Source organism: Haliaeetus albicilla, chromosome 3 (assembly GCF_947461875.1).
Source record: "Haliaeetus albicilla chromosome 3, bHalAlb1.1, whole genome shotgun sequence".
NCBI classification, from domain to species: Eukaryota; Metazoa; Chordata; class Aves; order Accipitriformes; family Accipitridae; genus Haliaeetus; species Haliaeetus albicilla.
The window spans coordinates 11,669,190-11,688,363 of record NC_091485.1 but is presented as its reverse complement, the minus strand read 5'-3'; the positions used below and the strand labels follow the sequence as shown (position 1 = coordinate 11,688,363).

Sequence of the window (19,174 nt, the reverse complement as noted above, 5' to 3'; positions counted from 1 at the left end):
GCCAACACAGAGGCACTCTCACAAAAACTACTGTGCAGAGTTACAATTGCACCAATATGATTAGAAGAAAAATGGACCATTGTAACACATGTACGAAGCTAGCAAGCCGAAATATTAACCTGCATGTTCAATAGCCAAACTTTTCCATCTTAGAAGGGAATAACAAAGTCTCAGAGGCAAAACATTTTCGAAAAAAACCCAAACCAAAACACAAACCCAATTGTTTACTCAAACATGCCCTGAGAAATGACATTTTAATTGTTTATTTTCAGGCAACTGTTCAGTCTGAGTTTAAAATGTCTAAACTGACATTCAAATTGTACTGACCACTGTGAGGGGGAAAACAGCAACAACAAAAACCAAACCCTGAAGAGCTATCAATGTTAATGAATCGCAGAAGCCAATTTCATTAGTTGCCCCACAATTGGTATATGAAGGGCCTCTAAAGCAAGAAGCAAGCTACAAGAAAATAGAGGATGCATTATTTCATTCAGCAGCAGTAACATCAGAATGTTTATGCAATTATGAGATAAATGCACTTTAATGAGCACGTATTTTAAACCCAATCAGAGCAACTGATCTCACCGGGGCTTCTAGACATTGCAAGGGCTATCACTCAGAGCCTGACCTCAGCAAGTTCTGGCTACTAGGCCACAAAGTGTTGTTTTTTTTTTTAACCAGCTCCACTGCCACTTTCAGATATTGGTGTCCTCCTCTGGAGCACGCTTACACTCTAATGCAGCCCAGACTGTAACATGCAGATGTGGATACTTACGTATGCAATCTGATTAATGTTTATCCAAACTTAGGTAAAGTGATGTGGCTGGTTTCTAACATGTCTTGGTGGTTTCATATGCAATGAGTACAGGTAAAATGTTACATTTTTTTCCTATATATCAAGGATTTGACATGTTCCCACCTTTCAGAAATAGTCACCTCGAGTTAACTATTGCTGCTTACCACAATGAGCCAGTGGCAAGACAAACCTTGAGAGCCCGAGGAAATGACTCACTCAGATCTCACACTTAATGCTTCTTCAGTCCCAGGTGACACCTGATTCATCAGCAAATGCACACTATTACTCACCTGGAAATAGGGGAAGTTTTCCTGTAGAGCTAATTGCTTCCATTTATGTACACCATAAAAAAGAGACTGTGATCACAAAGCGTTTATCATATTGGACATCTGAAGACACTTTTGATAAGATACATGCTCCATAATACAAACGTTTCATAGCGCTGTTCTCATACCTTTTGAAAAGCATGAACATATAATCTAATCACCGAAGAAGAAAGATGCCATCTGCACTATACACAATCCTGTTCTTCAGGAGCACTTTTTGTTTTGCCACTGTTTTTTAAAATGGAACAGTTTACAGGAACAGTATTGTTTTCAACAGTTGTAACTACCATTTTACAAATATATGTTGTCAAACAAAGAAAACAAACCTGAGAAAGACCAAGCAATAGAAATTTCCAACTGACTGCAAAAATTATGTCCATCTTCTCTACTTACTACTAATTTAAAGAAGTATCAGAAGTGATGACAATGAAAGACTCATGCACATGTATAGATGGGAAAAATGGTAATACCAGAAATACAACCTGTGAGCAGCCACTTTATCGCTCAGTGAGCCAAAAAGCAAATAGAAACTGACATTTAAAAAGATGATTCAGTTTACCACAGTTTGATTCATTAATGTGGTTCTAGTAAAAACCCTGCACCCCTTCAGGAGAAGAAAAGTATCACAATGGGGGGAAGCCAGAACAAAGACATATCTGTATCACGTTGAAATTCAAAAGCTATACGTTAAAAAAAAAAAAAGTGATTTAAGTAAGTGCTACTTTTGCACCATTTACAGTCATCTGTTCAAGCCCCAGGCTCTGTTGGGGAGAATAGAGCACTACCAGCAAGCATTTCTGTTCACTGCTTGGGTCTGTCTCAAACTCCAGGCAGGAACACTTGTTTTCCTCTTCTTCAGCTTTCACCTTTTCCTTCAGTGCCTAGTTTTCAGAGCTTTCCTCTTTTTTAGCTATTTAATTAAAAAAAAACAAAAACCCTTAGCGTAGCCAGCCAGCATTGCCTTTGTTCTGTGACCACTCAACATTAACTCTGTACTGTTAAGAGTTACCATATACAGACTGATATCAATTTGTCAAGTCCTTGGCAAAGCTGTGACCGGTGTCCATCTTTCTAGCGAGGTTTCAAGCAAGCAAGGATCATCATCCAACTAGAAAGTGCACTTCATGCCTCTTCTCTCTTTTATGTGGATTTGTCTTGAAAGAAAAAGGCCTCATCTCCAGTATTTTTTTGTCAATTATCCCAAAGTGCAATACTTTATTGAAGTATAAAAGACTGTCAAAGGTAGGGTACATTCTGTGCTCAACAGAAATGTCTGCATCTACAGTGAAGGAGCAATAATGCATTGGTAAAGTGAGAGCCATACTTAATACATGGCATTTCAAATGCTTAGCTGTTTTTATCTTTTTATTAAAGGCAGATGACATAACAATTTTAACAGTAATTGTCCTCCATGGATAGAAGGTGTGTGGGAACAGCCTGCTTGGATTTACCAAGGGCAAATGGTTATCTGACCAACCTGATAACCTCCTGTGATGAAATGACGGGTCCTGTGGAGGAGGGGAAAAGGATGACATCATATCCCCTGACTTTAGCGTGGCCTGTGACACAGCCTCCTACGGTCTGCCACTCTACCCTTATAGTCAAACCGAGAAGATAACTTTTCGGTAGGTGGAATACAAGGGGTGGATAATCGGTTGGACTACCAGGCTCAGAGGATTGCGATTGATGGCACAAAGTCCAACTGGCAGTCCGTCAGCAGCCACATCCCTCAGGGATCAACACTAAGGCCAATATCATTTAATATCTTTATTAAAGGACCCAGGTAATAACAAACTGGGGGACTGGTCAGTACACTGAAAGACAGAGCTGCTATTCAGAGGACCCTTGACAGGCTACAGAAATAAACTGACAAGAACCTCATGAAGTTCAGCAAAGGCAAATGCAAAGCCCTGCATCTGAAATGGGATAACCCCATTCAGCAGGATTCGCTAAGGGCCAACTGGCCAGAAAGTAGCTTTGCAGAAAAGGTTTTGTTTATTTTTGCATCCATTTTAGTTAAGTGACTGTAAATGATTGTATTACAGGTGTTTGGAACTGATGAGCAGTTCCTGAAGTACATGGCAAAGGCAGGCAAAACAGCTTAACCCCAGTTCTCCTAAACTTGGACATTTGAGAGAAAAGATGCACATGAGCAACATATAGAGCAACAAGACGCTCCTTATAGAGCAACAAGAAAAGGGTCTAGAAGAACAGATATGCACTTAGGAGTTCTGTTGACAATTTTTCTCCCCTTGCTCTGCTTTGCTTCTTCTATAAAGATACTTTGCTTGGAGTCAATACTGTCACCAGAGATGACAGCTTCCTGAGGGAAAAGCTGTGGCTAATACACCAGTTTAAAACCACTTGAACAGTCACAGCTGGTCACAGACAGTTACAGAAAAACAGGAGCCTGACTGAGCAATGACGAACTCGGGACTGATTTCTCCCCAGAGGGAAAGGCTTCTGGTCTCAAAATCAAAATGGATGGACTGTATAAGAGTACAAAAAAGCTCGGATACTACGTTGCCTCAAACACAGGCTAAAAATGCAGTCAGACAGTACTTTAGAATTATAGCCCATCAAAAATGCCAAGAGGCCTTACAATGCCAGGAACAAAAAGAAAAAACAAAATTCAATGTACACATCTTTTACAGTGATGATGTCAGTAGGTTTGGTTTTGGTTTGGTTTTTTTTTGTAAATCCTCCATAGCAAGAAAAAAAAAAAATTAAAAATCCATTGCAGTGAGTGAAAAGATGAAGTGAATTTTGCAAAGTTGACAAGTTATGATACTATTCACATGACAGTGGCAATGTTGGCTACTGAAGAGCCCAGGTAAATAACATGAGATCAGCTCCTGGCTATAATGCATTTCTCAGTGATTCACAAATAACATCTTTGGTTTCAGCTAAAATAACATTATAAAAATACAAGAAACTAATGACTAAATATGCCTGATAGATATTTATGCCACTTCTATAAAAGGACCATGGTAGTAGTTACTTATCAAAATTTATTGTTGTACATCTTTTATGTGCACTGACATAATGATATAATTAATACAAGAACTTCACTGAAATTAAGTTTTACATAGTCCATGGTGAGCAAATCACACAGCCTAATAAGCTCATGTTACCTTCTCACTGCAATAATTATTCACATACACACACCCCCCATCTTCCAAGTATTTGCAGACAAAAAGTAGCTTTTTAACAAAGAAATTAGTTAAAAGCTGTAGCACTTCATGACAGTTCAACAGCTCATTTTCATCAGCATATAAAGGTCTCCAGCTCAAAGCTGTTTAAAGTTTAAGTTATACTAGGTATGATTCAAAGGAAAGACTGATCACTTAAGTAGAATCTTTTTCAATACACAAGCTCCATCTCAAGGCTAGACACATGACCTTTCCATAATAACATTCCTTGAAAATAAATCCTTTGAAAAAACAAATCCTCTGATTTTTTTCTAATTTTGCACAGAGGTTAACACAGTTACTAGAGGAGACACAGCTCAAGGCAAACTTCTCCTTTTATTATCAACACCCAATCTATCCCTGAGCCACAGCCGTCTTTTTGTTTGTTGGCCACTCAACCTTCCTCCCCCTGAAGGAGGATACACATACAAAACATACTGATTACATGTGGAAACCTTTCTATCTATAGGTAGATATAGATATAAATACACACACAAATGCATCAGGGTCCATAATTAAGGCGTGGTGTGGAGAGAATGAGGCAGAAGAGGAAAACTGGGTTTCATCTGCTGTCCGCAAGACCAGGCTGCAGAGAGACTGCAGCTCTTCAAACTACACTGCTGTTGTTTTTCCCAAGGTTTTGCTCACACATAGCCCACAGCAAATCCCATTACATTAATGTGCAAAATCTATGTTAATGCACTACTTGGCTGGCAATTTGAAGTGCACAGACATCATGCAGTTGAATACTGCATTTCCCTCAGCAACTGTTACTTAGTAACCCTCTGCACATAAATAGAATTTTACATTACTGCATATGGGTTGTGAAGGCTAAAATCCATGCCTCAATCCTATAGGCAAACAGGAATTAGGAATTAAAGGAGTCATGCAGGAAACTGCAAATCAAACTTGCACCAGCTACATTCAAGTGCTTCTCTAGGCTGAGAATTTAACTGAAGAGAGGAAAACCTGTGCATGAACAAGGAGGTATTTCCACTGCCATTCTCTTGCTGGTATTTCATCATAAAAAAGCAGCAGGTACAACTTCAAAGAAGTTGACCTTGGACAGACTTTCTGGTATTTATATGTTGTGCAGTGGAGACCTCAGACATAAGCACACCAGACTATGCAAAGCTCTTCACCTTCTCCCCTAGAGGTAGTATAACCCATTGGCTACGTAACTTCCAGGTAGAATTGATACTGCCAGAGGCACACAGAAAACAGGTGGAGCATGATGGATGTAAACAAAATGAACAAACAAACAAAAGAGGCAGATTAGAATTCATCAACTCTAAATACAAAAACTTAAATAGCTGTATGGTATTAACTTATACATTTGGTCCTTCAAATACTACTTGTGAACTGACTAACAGGCTATTCAAGCTGCTTGAATAACTATCAACATGGGACTTCAGAATCACTTTAGACCAAGAGACTGCCTTTTTAGCACTGAACAAAATAGGTGGCCTGCTGGAAATACCTAGGTATCTTTTTAGTTCAATTTCCTACCATTGCAAAGAACATATTATCATTACTTTGCTTCATCCCATCCTTTGCCTCTAGCACCCCACAGTTTTATTTCCTAAAATGATTTATTGCAACAAAAGTGGATTGTCTTGACACAAAAGCAACTGATCGCGTCACATATATTGCCTTTCACAAATATATTCATATGAAGAGGTCACATGTAAACAATAGTGGCAATTATTGCACTGAGTGACTAAGTATAAGCATATAGATAAGCAAACACACTTCATCTGCAATTCTATTAGCAAGTTTACAACCCCTTACATTCTAGCACATCTCCTTAAGTGCAGCATTCAAATAATCATTTCCCATTTCTTCCTAACAGTTAAAACCAATTATCCTAAAAAAGGATTCATCCTAAAAAAAGGACTCTGGAAACTCTAGCAAACCAAAATACTCTCCCCCTCAAAATTCCCCCCCACACACACAACTCTTGTCCTACAATAGGTAACTCAACAGATATTAAAGTTCTCCTTGCAAAATCCCAGAGAATCAATTCTTCAAAATATGGGTTCCTACTTCAAGTTTTTTCTCTGTCACAACCATACCTTGATACTAACAACGTTGTAACAAGCAAGATGTCCTAACTCAGACCAAGAAGTCTTTACTCCTGTTGAGCATCAGGCATTATTTTTTTCTTTTAAGAAAACAAAAATCAGCTAGGAAATATTTCAAGGTTTGAAACTAACCACACTGAATTGTGCCTAAGAGAAGTCCAAATGCTCAGAGGTGTCCCTGAAGTCCTCATTTTCTTAAAGCCACAAGACCCAACTTGGCAGCGCAGCAGCAGAATTGAGAACAGAGCAGGAGACTTGGCCAAGTCTTAGTCAGTGATTGGGACAATTAACCGGCCATCTGGCTCTCTGCAGGAAGAAAGCAGCTCTGCACCTGCTCCACCAGCCCACAGCTCGTAGCCTAATTGGTTAAAGCCAGCTGATCAGGGCAAAAAACAGAACGACTTGTCAACTGCTGAGACCAGTGCTCAGAAGCTGGGATCAAAGCCAAGGCACCCTGCTCCTGGTGGAGCCACCTCCCTTGTGGGCTCCATCTAAGACACGTTCAGAGGGTCTCCCGTCCCTTGCATGCAGCAGCAGGAGGCTGAATCCAAAGTGATCAAAGACATGCAATTTAGCTGATACAAAGTCTGTGTGTCAAGCCCCATAAGCTTCCAAAATGCCACAGGTCTTTTATTCTCCCATCATCAGGTGGCTCAACAGCTGCAACACAGTGTTATTACAGTATTAACTGCATTACCCTATTGCATTATAAACTCTTTCTGTGAAATCCCAGAGAAGAATCTGATGCCTGAAAGATCTCGGCATCCCTTTTCAAAGGCAGACATAGCACTTGTTCCCCTGGCTGTTCATGTACTTGGAGTTCAAGGTCAGTGGCCAGGACACCTGGGCAATCTGGTGAGAGGGTATTAGAACCCCAGGCTCACCATCCCACCTGAATGCATCCACCGACACGGACCTTTTGGCCTCCTTTCCCCCAAGCTCCATAAAACTTTCATTTTCAGATGGTTTTATTGACCTTTATAGGGCCTATATAGCATAGCATAGTAGAATAATAATGAAATAATAAACAACAGAGAAGATGCCACAGAAAAGGGAAAGGGTGCAACAGGCAGAAGAGGTACATTGCAGAAATTCCAGAATGGAGTTATGTTCCCTCTCCTCCTGAGAGGATTGCAGGAAAGTAAAACACAAAGCACTGAGGTCAAAACAAGAGGAAAAAGTGTCAAGGCTTAATTTTAAACAGGTATTTCACCTATTTTTTCCTACTTACCAATACCATTACTTATAAGGCAAGAAGTTAGCTGAAGGAATTATAAAGAAAAACCTTTTATTAAGAATTATGTATTTTTTAAATATCAAACTGCAGAAGAAAAATATCAACATTAAAAGTAATTTATCAAGTAAATGAATCTGCAAGAATCCTAAGGCTCAATGTTCAGGTCCACATTATCAGCACCTACAAATAAACATGCTTCATTTAAGTCAATCTGAATGTAATGGATTACAGTGGTTCAGATCCCACCTCAAATAAAATATATAACTTAAGTCTTCTCCAAGCACAAATTTGATTCTGAAACTGAAGATTAGCACCACACCATAGCAGGGGACCTCCTTCTATCAGCAAGTATCCTGCAGCATAAGGCAAGTAATTTCTTTCAGTAGGAAAAAACCTTAAGTTTCAGTCTTTATCACATACAGCTTTTGACCTAGAATCTCATCTCATGCGACCAAGCTCCAGAAGTAACATTAATCATCCCAAATATACTGAGTTTTCTGTGTAGCAGTGTACCAAAGACAAAACAGTTGTTACTTTATGCAGTGGGTATCACCTACTGTGAGTTCTAAATCCTTTCCTAGAACACTAAGATATATTTATCTACACTAGTACTATATATTTGTTAAATATATTAGAGATTTTTTAATCAATAAATAGTATTAGTAAATATTGAAATATCTTTAATATATTTTATGAGAAATAAACACTCCTCAACTGTTACAGGCACTGACTTGAGATTCTCAGTCTCACATTCACCAGCCTTTCATCTACCAAGTCTCAAAACAACACAGTTGTCTGAAATCTCAGACATTGAGGTAAAAAAAAAAAGTGATTATTCAGGCTTTATCACTGTCCACCATAAGGCAAGTTTCATCTGCAGTAGAAAGCTCTGGCTCAATGTTAAGGAAACATTTAGCCTATAGTTCATAGGGAAGATCAGAATGGATAGCCAGACTTCCCAGGGTGGAAGGCTACTGGTCTTGCCTTTTGAAACTCATGTAGCAGGCACATTTGCAGCCATACACAGACATAAGCAGAGTATCTATACTTGAATATACACTTGCATTTATATATTTTTTAAAAAATATATACACCTGTACTTTTTTTATATATAGACGTGTGCACGTATATATATACGTACATGCAAGGAATTAAAGTGGAATTTAAATTTTTTTGCATACAGTTTTCCACTTCACATTGACAGATTTTAGCCACGTTTCCCCAAAAGAATTCAACAGCAATTCTTCTGTTTTCTGCATAAAACAAAGTCTATAACAGGTACAAGGTAAAAATGCAAAAAAAGCAACACAACTTTATGACAAAACGCTATATAAATGATGATGATGGTCATAAAAATAACAGGAGACAGTTTTGATTTTCAGCTTTCAAATATTAGCAATGGCACTACTGGATTGCTTTGTAAAGCAACATACTGTGATAGGCTGGGTTAGTTGCTGAAAGTCTTATCTCAACATGAAGAGAGCACGCTGGCTGGAAGAGAAAACAATTTTTCAAATGGATGTGTTGTCAGAAAAGTGCAAATTTTCTCTCTTTTCTTCGATAGTGTTCCCACCTTCCTCATCAGACTGCCTGTTAGCTGGCCATCTCTTCACTGTTTCTGAGCATGCAACTGCACTGTTAGCAATTAAGTATTATTTCTAATGCCTCAGAAAAATCAAAATGCAGCACTGAATTCATCAGAGATGGAGATGCTGGCAGAAAGTAGCGTGCAGAAAGAAACTGGGTGTAAGGAGTAGAAGGAAGATAAAGGGAGGAAGGAAGAGGGAGCATGTGAAAGGATGGGAAAATGTGCTAGACATACAAGTCAGTTATGACCACACACACACACACACAAAAAAAAAAACAACACTCAAATTTTAACATAACAGTCTCAGATAGTTCCTTTTAACTGAGATGCTTCCAGTATATTGGGATTTTCATAACTCATCTGAAAACCTCGGCACTACCAGACAGTGAATCCAATCGTGAAGCTCTTACACAACAGGAATAACTGAGGACCCAAAACCAGTGACTATGGATTTGATAATAAGTGACTCATTTAAGGATAGATCCCATTGGTGATAGGCTTGCTAAGATTTCTAGCTCTTAGGTCTCTTTCTGTGGCTTTTGAGCTGCACAGAGTTCACGAGCAAGCCGAGTGCCCTCATGCCTCCCTAAATACATCTTTCAGTTCAAGCTAAGTCCAGCTCACCAACCTGAATGTCACTCTGCGGCACTGTGATAAAAATGCAACATTTCCATTATTGCCTCTTCTTGATTATAACTGATGCTCAGAATTCCCCCTAATTATCCAGGTTAAGTGCTATATATCTTGTGGCTTTCAGCTCTATGCAAATTTTGATATTTTTATGGCCCCATCCACGGGATGCTGCACTGAAAGATCAGATTGTTTTTAAGAGTGAACCTTATCTCAGTAATCGAGAATAAAGTCATCTTACTCTGCTTAAAAGTTTTTCAATTTCCTTTTACAAAAAAACCTTTTTTTTTCCTCCAGCAAATGCTGTGTAAGTATTTCCATCAACTTAAAGCAGAGGGTATGAAAAAAGTTAAGTAAAAGGAAAAACATTCCATGACATTTTAGCTCTAAGTGGAAAAATCAGTTTTTGAACTGTAGCTGCAGACAAATTTACTCAGTGTACAAATAACTGCAATTACGTAAGAAATTAATCTTCAGCTTCTGAAGTGCAAAAAAGAAGCTACTGTTACAGTGATACTTTGCATGGGAAAGCCCTGTATCTTTTTCCTTCTGATATCCATTTCACACTTGCTGAATTTACAAGTGACAGCAAGATTCAACTCTCCCTAGGAATCTGGAACTCCTCTTTTCTCATCGCAGAACATTTAGCATCAGATCTGAGCAGAGATGGGGTTTTGGCTTTGTACCAATGCGTAGCGTAAAACCATGTCTTACAACTAGTTACGCTGACCTAGCTGCACAGTCAGTTACACTATCAGAAATACAAGCGTTGTCAAACTGAGAATCAAAATAAAACATGGCTCCAGCACTCTTCTTCCCAGCTACTGCCCAGAAGCATCAAAGACAAAAGAACTAGCATTAGGGGAAAAAGATGAGGACAAACTTCAAAATGCACTTTTACTGGGGTTTAATACTTTGGCAAGTGCTACAGGACAGATTTACCAGTTACTGTCTTAGATACTGGAGATTCTGCTGTGATTTGGCCCTGGGTACCCATAGGTAAAGCTTGGCAACCTCTCTAATAGGAAGAACGCACTTCACCACAACTGATTTTACAGATACAACTACATTCTAAGGTAATACGTTACTGCAAAAGTTTTTTTAGGCTCTTCTCAAATATAACTAATGGAAATTCTAGTTTGTGACTTTGACCTATCTCACTCTATTTCAGAGCAGGTGATACAACATCTCGTTGCATGCTGATCTATGACCACCACAACAGTAAAAGCACAAAAAGGTTATGTGAGGAAGGGAGATATTGCTCCCTTTCAGGATCTCCATGTCCCTTTCTGCTTCCTCAAGATTAAAAATATAAGGAACTTTGCCTTCATTTTTTCCAGCGTGAAGATGCTAAAGCACTGAACAAGATGTTCTCAGGCTGAAGCATAGGCTGACTTTTCTAACAAAAGTCAACAACTTCCAGCAACTATAACAGTTCACAGAGAGTTCACAAAGAATGGGCAGTGGATTACACCCTTGTTCTTCCAACTCCTTGCTAATTAAGTGGTACTGTCATTAAACTTATTTGACAGGACATTCATCTAGTTCTATATTAAAGCTAACAAGAAGAGAACTGTAGGAAACTATACCACAACAGCATGGCATCTGAAGCACAAGACCTTAAAAAGTACAGAGTGTACTTCCCTGTTTTTCTAGTTAGTTCTGCAGGCTGAGGGTGGGAGAACAAAGCCTAAGACCCTACCTCCTCCCCAGCCAAAACCACAGCGACTGCACCTCTTCCTTTTACACCCATGCAAGCTCAACCAGCTCGAGACCTAAATCAAGTTGTATGCACAACATAGAAACATGCTTTCAACTTATTTCATGTAACCGTTACCTACATATTACTCACATCTTCACTGAAATGCAGATCTAGCAACATACTGCCAAGATTAAACAATTCGGGTAACTCCTTAAACATTAGCAGCAAGTGCTGTGGCAGTGACCAGAGCTTGCTCCTCACTCACATCTGCCTGGCCTCCCACCTTTAACTCTTTCACCAGCTGCTCTGCACAGCAGAGCACTGTACCTTCAGCAGCCTTCGCATACACACAGCAAAGGGAAACATGGAAGTGTAAAAAATACCAGCTCTGATCCAGGGACAGTTTATCTTCCACACATACCTATGATGAGCTTACCATATTTTAGATACTAGAAAGATTAAATATTATAACTACAATTGACACTATTAAATTCAGTGCCTGAAAAGTTTAATGAACAGTCAAGTATTCAAACACATGATTTGGATTTAGAGACATTAAGTTATTCCGTTTAACTTTATAGTAGAGCTACTTGTGTACTTAAACATTAGACATAGGCTTCCAATACCATACTGAATGACGGTCTTACGGTTAATTTTTGAGGACAGATGTCATAGCTACTGCATACTTGGCATTCTCAGAGGCTTCAAACAGTACAGTCATTTCTGTATCGCTATGATATCATCTCACTGGCTGAAGCACATTAGTGCCTGAAGGCTCTACTCAAGGTCTCCCAAGCACTACTTTTAATACAGAATGACACTGCATCTGTCCCAACAAACAATCCAGTTAGACAGTACGAAGGTTAAGAAATGAAAAAGGAGAATAGAGCAAGCACAAAAGGATTTGCTCAAGGCCAAATCTATGTTGATGGTAGAATTTGAAGAAAACAGACATCTACCAAATTGAACTGGTCTGGCTTAACCTGATCGCCCAGAACTTCCCTTCACACCCTGGAAGAGGATTTGCCCCTTCCAAAAGCAGCACTTCCTTGTACCAGGCACCAGTTTAACCAGACACTGGCTGGTCACAAGAATTTCTACTGGCTAAAGCTGGCTGGTGAAAATGCTCATCGAATCTCTCACAGAAAACGTTGGCACTCTCAACTTTTTAAAGTTTTTCTCTCTTCTTCCTTTGGCCTCAGAAAGCTATTGGCTTGGGAGGGAGGGTTGTAATCAATATATCAAATACAAAGAATACACCACTGTAGCTAGCTGGGCTCTTTATTGCTTTACAGCAAAAGGTAAAACTCTGAGAAAACACACAATTGTACTAGAAAGTAAAAATAGTGCTATACAACTTTGCTAGGGCAAAAAAGTGAAAAGGCTGCACTCTTATTAATTTATGTATGGTAATAAAGACTATTTATTGAAATGTAATAAAATCAAATGCCACCTTTTTTTTGTTTGAGGTTTTTTGTTTTTTACAGAAAAGCATATCTCAGCCTTCAAAATCCTCACAATCTGTATGTCACGTATCTCTCAAACTGTAAGTATTAAAAAATGTACCTCTATCTTATGAAAATAACACTTTAGAGAAATTAATAAAGCAAATAAAATTATTTCATCTGTTGTTTTTTTCCTTTCTTGATACTTTATGATGCATACAAAGAGGAAGCACCTGGTAAAAACCACACATACGCTCAGGTCTGTAAGCAGTCTCAACTATGAGAGGTCAAGCATCAGATGAGATCTGTGTGAAAGTCCTTTTGCTTGCAGATCGTTGAGTGTCTATGAGGTGAACAATACAACTACTGTCCTGTGCCAGCCATCTTCAGAATTTCAACTCCCTCTCATCAGGGAGAGCCAGAAAACTCCCTGCTAATGTTATGAGGACTAAGGCTGCACAGGGTGCAAATTTCTGAACATTAGCAAGACAACTGGGAAAAAAGAGGAAAGAAAACAGAATCTTCTCAGAAGCAGCATAGAAACCATCCGATTTATTGAAACATGCTCACTGTAGCAATTTAGCTTCAACGAATTATGCTGAGTTCTCCTTAAACACTAAGAACCAGTCGGTTTATTAAAATTATCAAATCAACCACTACAAAACACATTATAGAATTTAGGTACATACATAGGGCAATTAAAGGCAAGATTTTACTACACAGCAAGACTTGGTCATTGTTAGCAGGTAGCTTTTAGTTCAAACAAAACATTAAATTGTAGACTGAGTACCTTATCATCACTACATCTGTTTTCAGTTTTGGCCTGTGAGAAAGCAATATACTGTGGCAATTACATTTCCCAAAGCTTTTCAGAGTTAGATATCAGAGGCAGCAATTGGGTTTGGTTCGTTGGTGTTTATTTACAGCACACCCCAAGTATGTCAAGGATGTGAAATAGGTAGATGATGCAGTATTTCCAATAATCTAACATGTTCCAGGCCTGTATAAATTTCTTGAGCAATCCCTTGACATGACAGGGCAGTGGGGTTTGATCTTTTATTATAGGTCACAAACTTGGTTTCCAGCTGCTCACAGTACTATGTGACCTGAGACACATGGAAACCAGGCTCCACAGACTTGATGCCATTTGGTAGTTGCTGTGGAATAGATGGGACGATGCCACAAACCTTCCTTCCAACCCCATCTTCCCAAACAATCAATGAAGTTAAGGACCAGTTTTGACAGGTACCAAGAAAGTTGGAAGATTTTGGGATGGCAATATACATGCTGTGCAGAATTCTCTGAGGAAGACAATCAAATTGGAGAGTAGCAGAGAATTGTGCTGTTGTAATACTTACAGGCAGCTTTAGCTGTTACAAAAGAACACGTGGCACTTCATAGTTAATGATGCCAAATTAACACAGATCAACTACAACTCCAAACAAAGACCAATAAAATTTCAGTCATCTACTCTGTCTACTCCTCTACATTTAGCTCTTCAAGAACTTCAAGAAACTCACAGGGCATGAAGGACAGCCCATTCTTTTTGCTATAGTTGTTCTTAGATACATTTTTGTAAGTTTAAATGCAAGTATTAACACTAACAACAAAGTTAAAGAAAATAAATACTTACACATTTACTAATGCATTAAGCAGACTGCAAAGTCTATTATCATCCAAAGTAAAAAGAAGATAAATACAATAAATACAAAAGAGAGAAATCTGACAGAAATGAGATAGAGTATGTCATTGCTATTTGAGTAAAACATGAGGGTTTTCTAAGTATTTTCTGCATTATTTAGGTCAAATAGACCAACTATTTCTCAAAACGTTCAATTTCACAGTATCTCATTATTTGTTAAATAATCACTGTAGCTTGGCATATTTATAAATCAAGAGAACAGTATTTTGAAAGAAGTATCACAGCATGGGAAGCCACCTTGTTGTCTTTTGCAAATTTCCTGATTTTAAAGCATCTTGGTGTCATGTGAGACATTTGATGAAATAATTACTTTCCAGATCTCTATTTCTCATTTTGTAATTCAAATACCCAAATTTACTGAAAGTAAAGCAAAGCTAGATGCCGACTCAAAAAAAATCCCCCATAGTAACTGCTGTATTACAGGACATTTATCGGACAACCAAGAATTAGGATTGCAACAGTTTGGCAACAGTCCCTCTAATGTCACTATACATAAAACAGCCCTTTGGAGAACTGGTCTGTCAGTTCAGGAGCCGGGACAGTGTTTGTGCAGCAAATTTGACATCACAGGCTCAAAGGAGGTGCCCCAAATGATCTTGTTCTATATTTTGGGGAAAGGAAATATAGCAAACAGCCTGAAGTTACAAGTAATGAATTTTAGTAAGACCCTGAATGAGATGTTAATCTCTTTCATTGCAGTTCTATTGCTAAGAGGGAGAAGAGGCAGTTCAGCATTTCCACTGTACTCTCTGCAAGCCCTCAGCAATTGTCTCCCATACCACACTAGAAGACTGGTGGGAAAACAGTTCTAATTTACGGCTATATTGAACAACAACAAGTGCTACTTCAACTTAAAAAAACGAAGAAAAAAAAGAAGAAAGAAAAGAGCATGACATATGGTTACTATTGCCGGTAAGAACTTTAATGCTGCCTGTAAGAATTCAATCAAGATTGACTAGTTACGTGGAATACATAGTAGCACCTTAACCAATATTTCCTGATTTTAAATCTGTGGCCTTATCATTTCTTGTGACACGATTACTGTCTTACGTGCATAAAGGGAGATTTTGATCAAGCATTGCCTATTTTAAAGTTAAGGCGTTTGATGCTTTTGGTTTATTGTCACTCTAGGAGGATGAATGAGGGACAGAAGATATTGCTACAGAAGTAAGTTCCCCCTTCAAAATATTTTAGGTAAATGAATATTATTTTGATTGCAGAATCAAGTATTCTCCATAAACTAATTAGGAAAAAGAAGGAATTAAAAAAAATTGCAGCAATCCATTTCCTTGTAGACCTGTCTTACACACTCAGTGCAAGACTCACAGCCACCTGACTCTTGCTCACCACTGCAGAACTTGGCACCTATTGCATAGGCTGCTAGGGTTTGAAGAATCTTTTCCTTTTTGAGGCCCCATGTGCCCAACAACTCACTCACCTGCCACCCAGATGTATCAGACACATGTGATCCTACAGCAGGAGAAAAGTTATGATGTGTTTTTCTAAGCAATTTTTTTCCTCAAAGACCAAAGCAGGGAATACGTGGTGTACAACAGCCCATCAAGCTCTGTATACATGCCGTATGACACCTGCAAGATCTCACACCCTTGGTCAGAAAGGATCAAAATATTTGGCTAAATACATCTGTTTGGTGCATTTGACTTTGCTGGATCTGCACAATGGAGTTTTCTAGAGAGGAAGTCTACAAGACCAGTCACTACAAGACCACAACTTGGGACTCACGCTATTGTTTGTATTGAAACTGAAACTTTGGGCCACAAAACCAATTTGCAAAATACTGCACAAACACAAAACAAAAACACATGTAGCCAGTTGTCCACTCTTCCTGCTGTTTTCTCCCTATTCCTTCCAGTGTGCTTATGTATTTTCCTAAAGGAGGTGGCAAAGAAATAATAACTGCATGAATTCTAGTTTGTATACCTTTTAGGGATAGCTGCTTATCTGCCACAGCAGTGCAAAATACCCACATTCCTCCAGATAAAGCACAGAACTATCTGTTTACATCATCTGTCCAATGCAAAGGGCAATAGCTTTAAACAGCGGGGGCTCAGACTGCAAACTGTTATTTTTGGGTGGGGATGGGTGGAGGGAAGTTAGCAATAGCTAGCAAGAAGCAGCATCTTTTTTATATATATATGAATATATATATAAAGAGAAGTATTTTTTTAAGATATGCGTGAATTCTCTTCCGGTACAATGTAGAAAGACAAATAAACAAGATATTATCACAAGGCAAACAGAATACCACATAACGTGCAAAATACACAACAGTGTCAGCAGAGGCTCAGAAAGCAAACTAATTTTTACTGAACATTTTGACAGTTCTCATTGTTTTTTTCTGGGGACGAGATTTTTAAAGCTGTATCTCATCAGACTGACAATCTTTTCCTTTAGAATTCTCTTATTTTACATGTTTCTATATAGTTTCTTTCTTATGGATAAAGCCAATGACTGCCCAAATGGAAAGCTGTCAACATGCAGAACATAATTCAGCTCTGCGTTTCTGCAGTATCATGCTTGTAAGGCTCATTTCATTCAATTCCACCATGACCAAGAAGCTTTTTATCAGTTACAGATCTGATGCAGGAAAACATCACATCCCTCATTAAATCCAGCACAGCAAAATCCTGGTTTGGCCACATCTCATAGGACCCTGTTTGAAAAACAGCTGGTGATTTTATAGTGACAACTACAAAATAGTAATGGTGAAAGTGATCTGGTAAACAGACTAGTGTACTAAAAAAATGTGTATTTCAAAACACATATTCTGAAGTGGCCCTGCCTCTTCAATTTTCTACACTTACCTTGGTTGACTTGTCAGCGCTATGTTCTCGTTTTCCTATGTGGTTCCCCATGATGGATCACCCGAACTTCAAATTCTGAAAAGATAAAACCAAAACAGCATTTTTGAAACCAATACATTTGTAGTGAAATACAAATTACTATGTCATCTGACACAGAACAAAGAGAGAGTTCTCATACAATAAGCATTTTTACAGTCCAAGGTAAGATCTGTGAAAGATCTTAAAAAAAAAGTAAAAATGCTTATCTGGTCTACTTTGCAAATCTAAGCAATACCAGAAAGCTTTCCTTCTTCTAACAAAAGACATAAACAGAGGAGGAAAAATAAAGTGTTTATTGTGAAATTTGCAGATAAAACAAGGACTAGATTAGAAATTAGGTAGAGGCCTGGTCTTTCAATACTACGTTTATAACACCAAAACAGTGTAATATGTACCAAATGATCTGTAACTACAAACTTCCATAAAAGATCAAGTAAGTTCTTTTGAATTCACATTTGCCATTATATAAACAGCAATTACTGAAAAAAAAAGCACCACACTAAATGGCTAACAATTTGCTGTGAAGGTGAGAATGGATATGTTCTTTACAGCCCACACTTTCAGGACAAGCACATAAGAAAGGAATGCTAACTCTTTCTTTGTATTTTCTGGCTCATCCTGTTGTATATCAGCTTTAACAGAGCTTATGTAGGTTAAACCACAACACTCAAATTTCAGCTTTTAGAGTACACTGGTGGTTAAGCTACATATTTCTTCTCGTAGAAGCATGTGTTTGTATAGTCTTATACACAGCTGCTGCCTTCAGCCGACTTGAATGCGGTGTGAGGTAGCATTTAAAGTCCTGAAACTTAAAAACTACATGCAAAAGAAGTTTCAAGTGGACTTCTTCCTCTCAGAATTATGAACTGAACTTTCAACAATAAAGTTCAGATTCTGGTGCCAACAGTAACACTTCATTACACTGCAATAACCAGAGGTATATACCATAAAACCTTAACATCAGAAATCCTGGCACAACGCTCTCGCTATCAGAGGGTGAAGTTATTTCATTAAGCATAATCTTCAGAAAAGGCTTGGGAGAAAAGTACAACCAGACCTCTGCTACGATAGAAAACGCGTAAAGTAAAACAGTAGGCTATTAACCAGTTTCAGTCAGTAGAACATACAGTTATAACCCCAACTACACGCACTGATTTGTTTACCAAAAGACTCTAAAGATAGAAACTTTGATTACTTCTGACTTTCCATCACAGAAATGTGCACTTTATCAAAACCAATCTTGTCCTGAATCTCTACTGCAACTTTTGGAGTGACTAACAGATTTATTTCTGCCCCACTCCGATGACAGATTTTCAAGTTAGTGAGGGTCTGCAGTGCTCACATGGCTATTCACTGAATTCCATTTGCTCTAAAATCAAAGTGCCACCTATCAGCGTATCCAATTAAATAACTCCTCACAAACATCCACTTCTAATGTCTCACAAAGGAAAAATTAAAAAACATCCAAACTCATTAAACGTACTCAAGGTAGAGTTTATTGGCAAATTGGAAACAGAGTTGTTTGTTTGTTTTTAAACTATTACATAAAAGCACTATTTATTATATATTTATATTATATATATATTTATTATAATATAATATATTATAT

General features: G+C 38.2%; 1 protein-coding gene across 2 annotated transcripts in view; it reads right to left on the bottom strand.

Moving 5' to 3' along the window:
* Positions 1-17,607, bottom strand: part of MBP (myelin basic protein) — a 94,623-nt gene extending 77,016 nt beyond the window's left edge. For both annotated transcript variants that reach the window (XM_009919058.2, XM_069778847.1), the window contains exon 1: positions 17,527-17,607. In XM_009919058.2, coding sequence (XP_009917360.1) covers positions 17,527-17,577 — 51 coding nt within the window. In that variant the 5' untranslated portion in view covers positions 17,578-17,607. The remainder of the gene's footprint in view (positions 1-17,526) is intronic.
* Between the last annotated feature and the right edge of the window lie 1,567 nt (positions 17,608-19,174).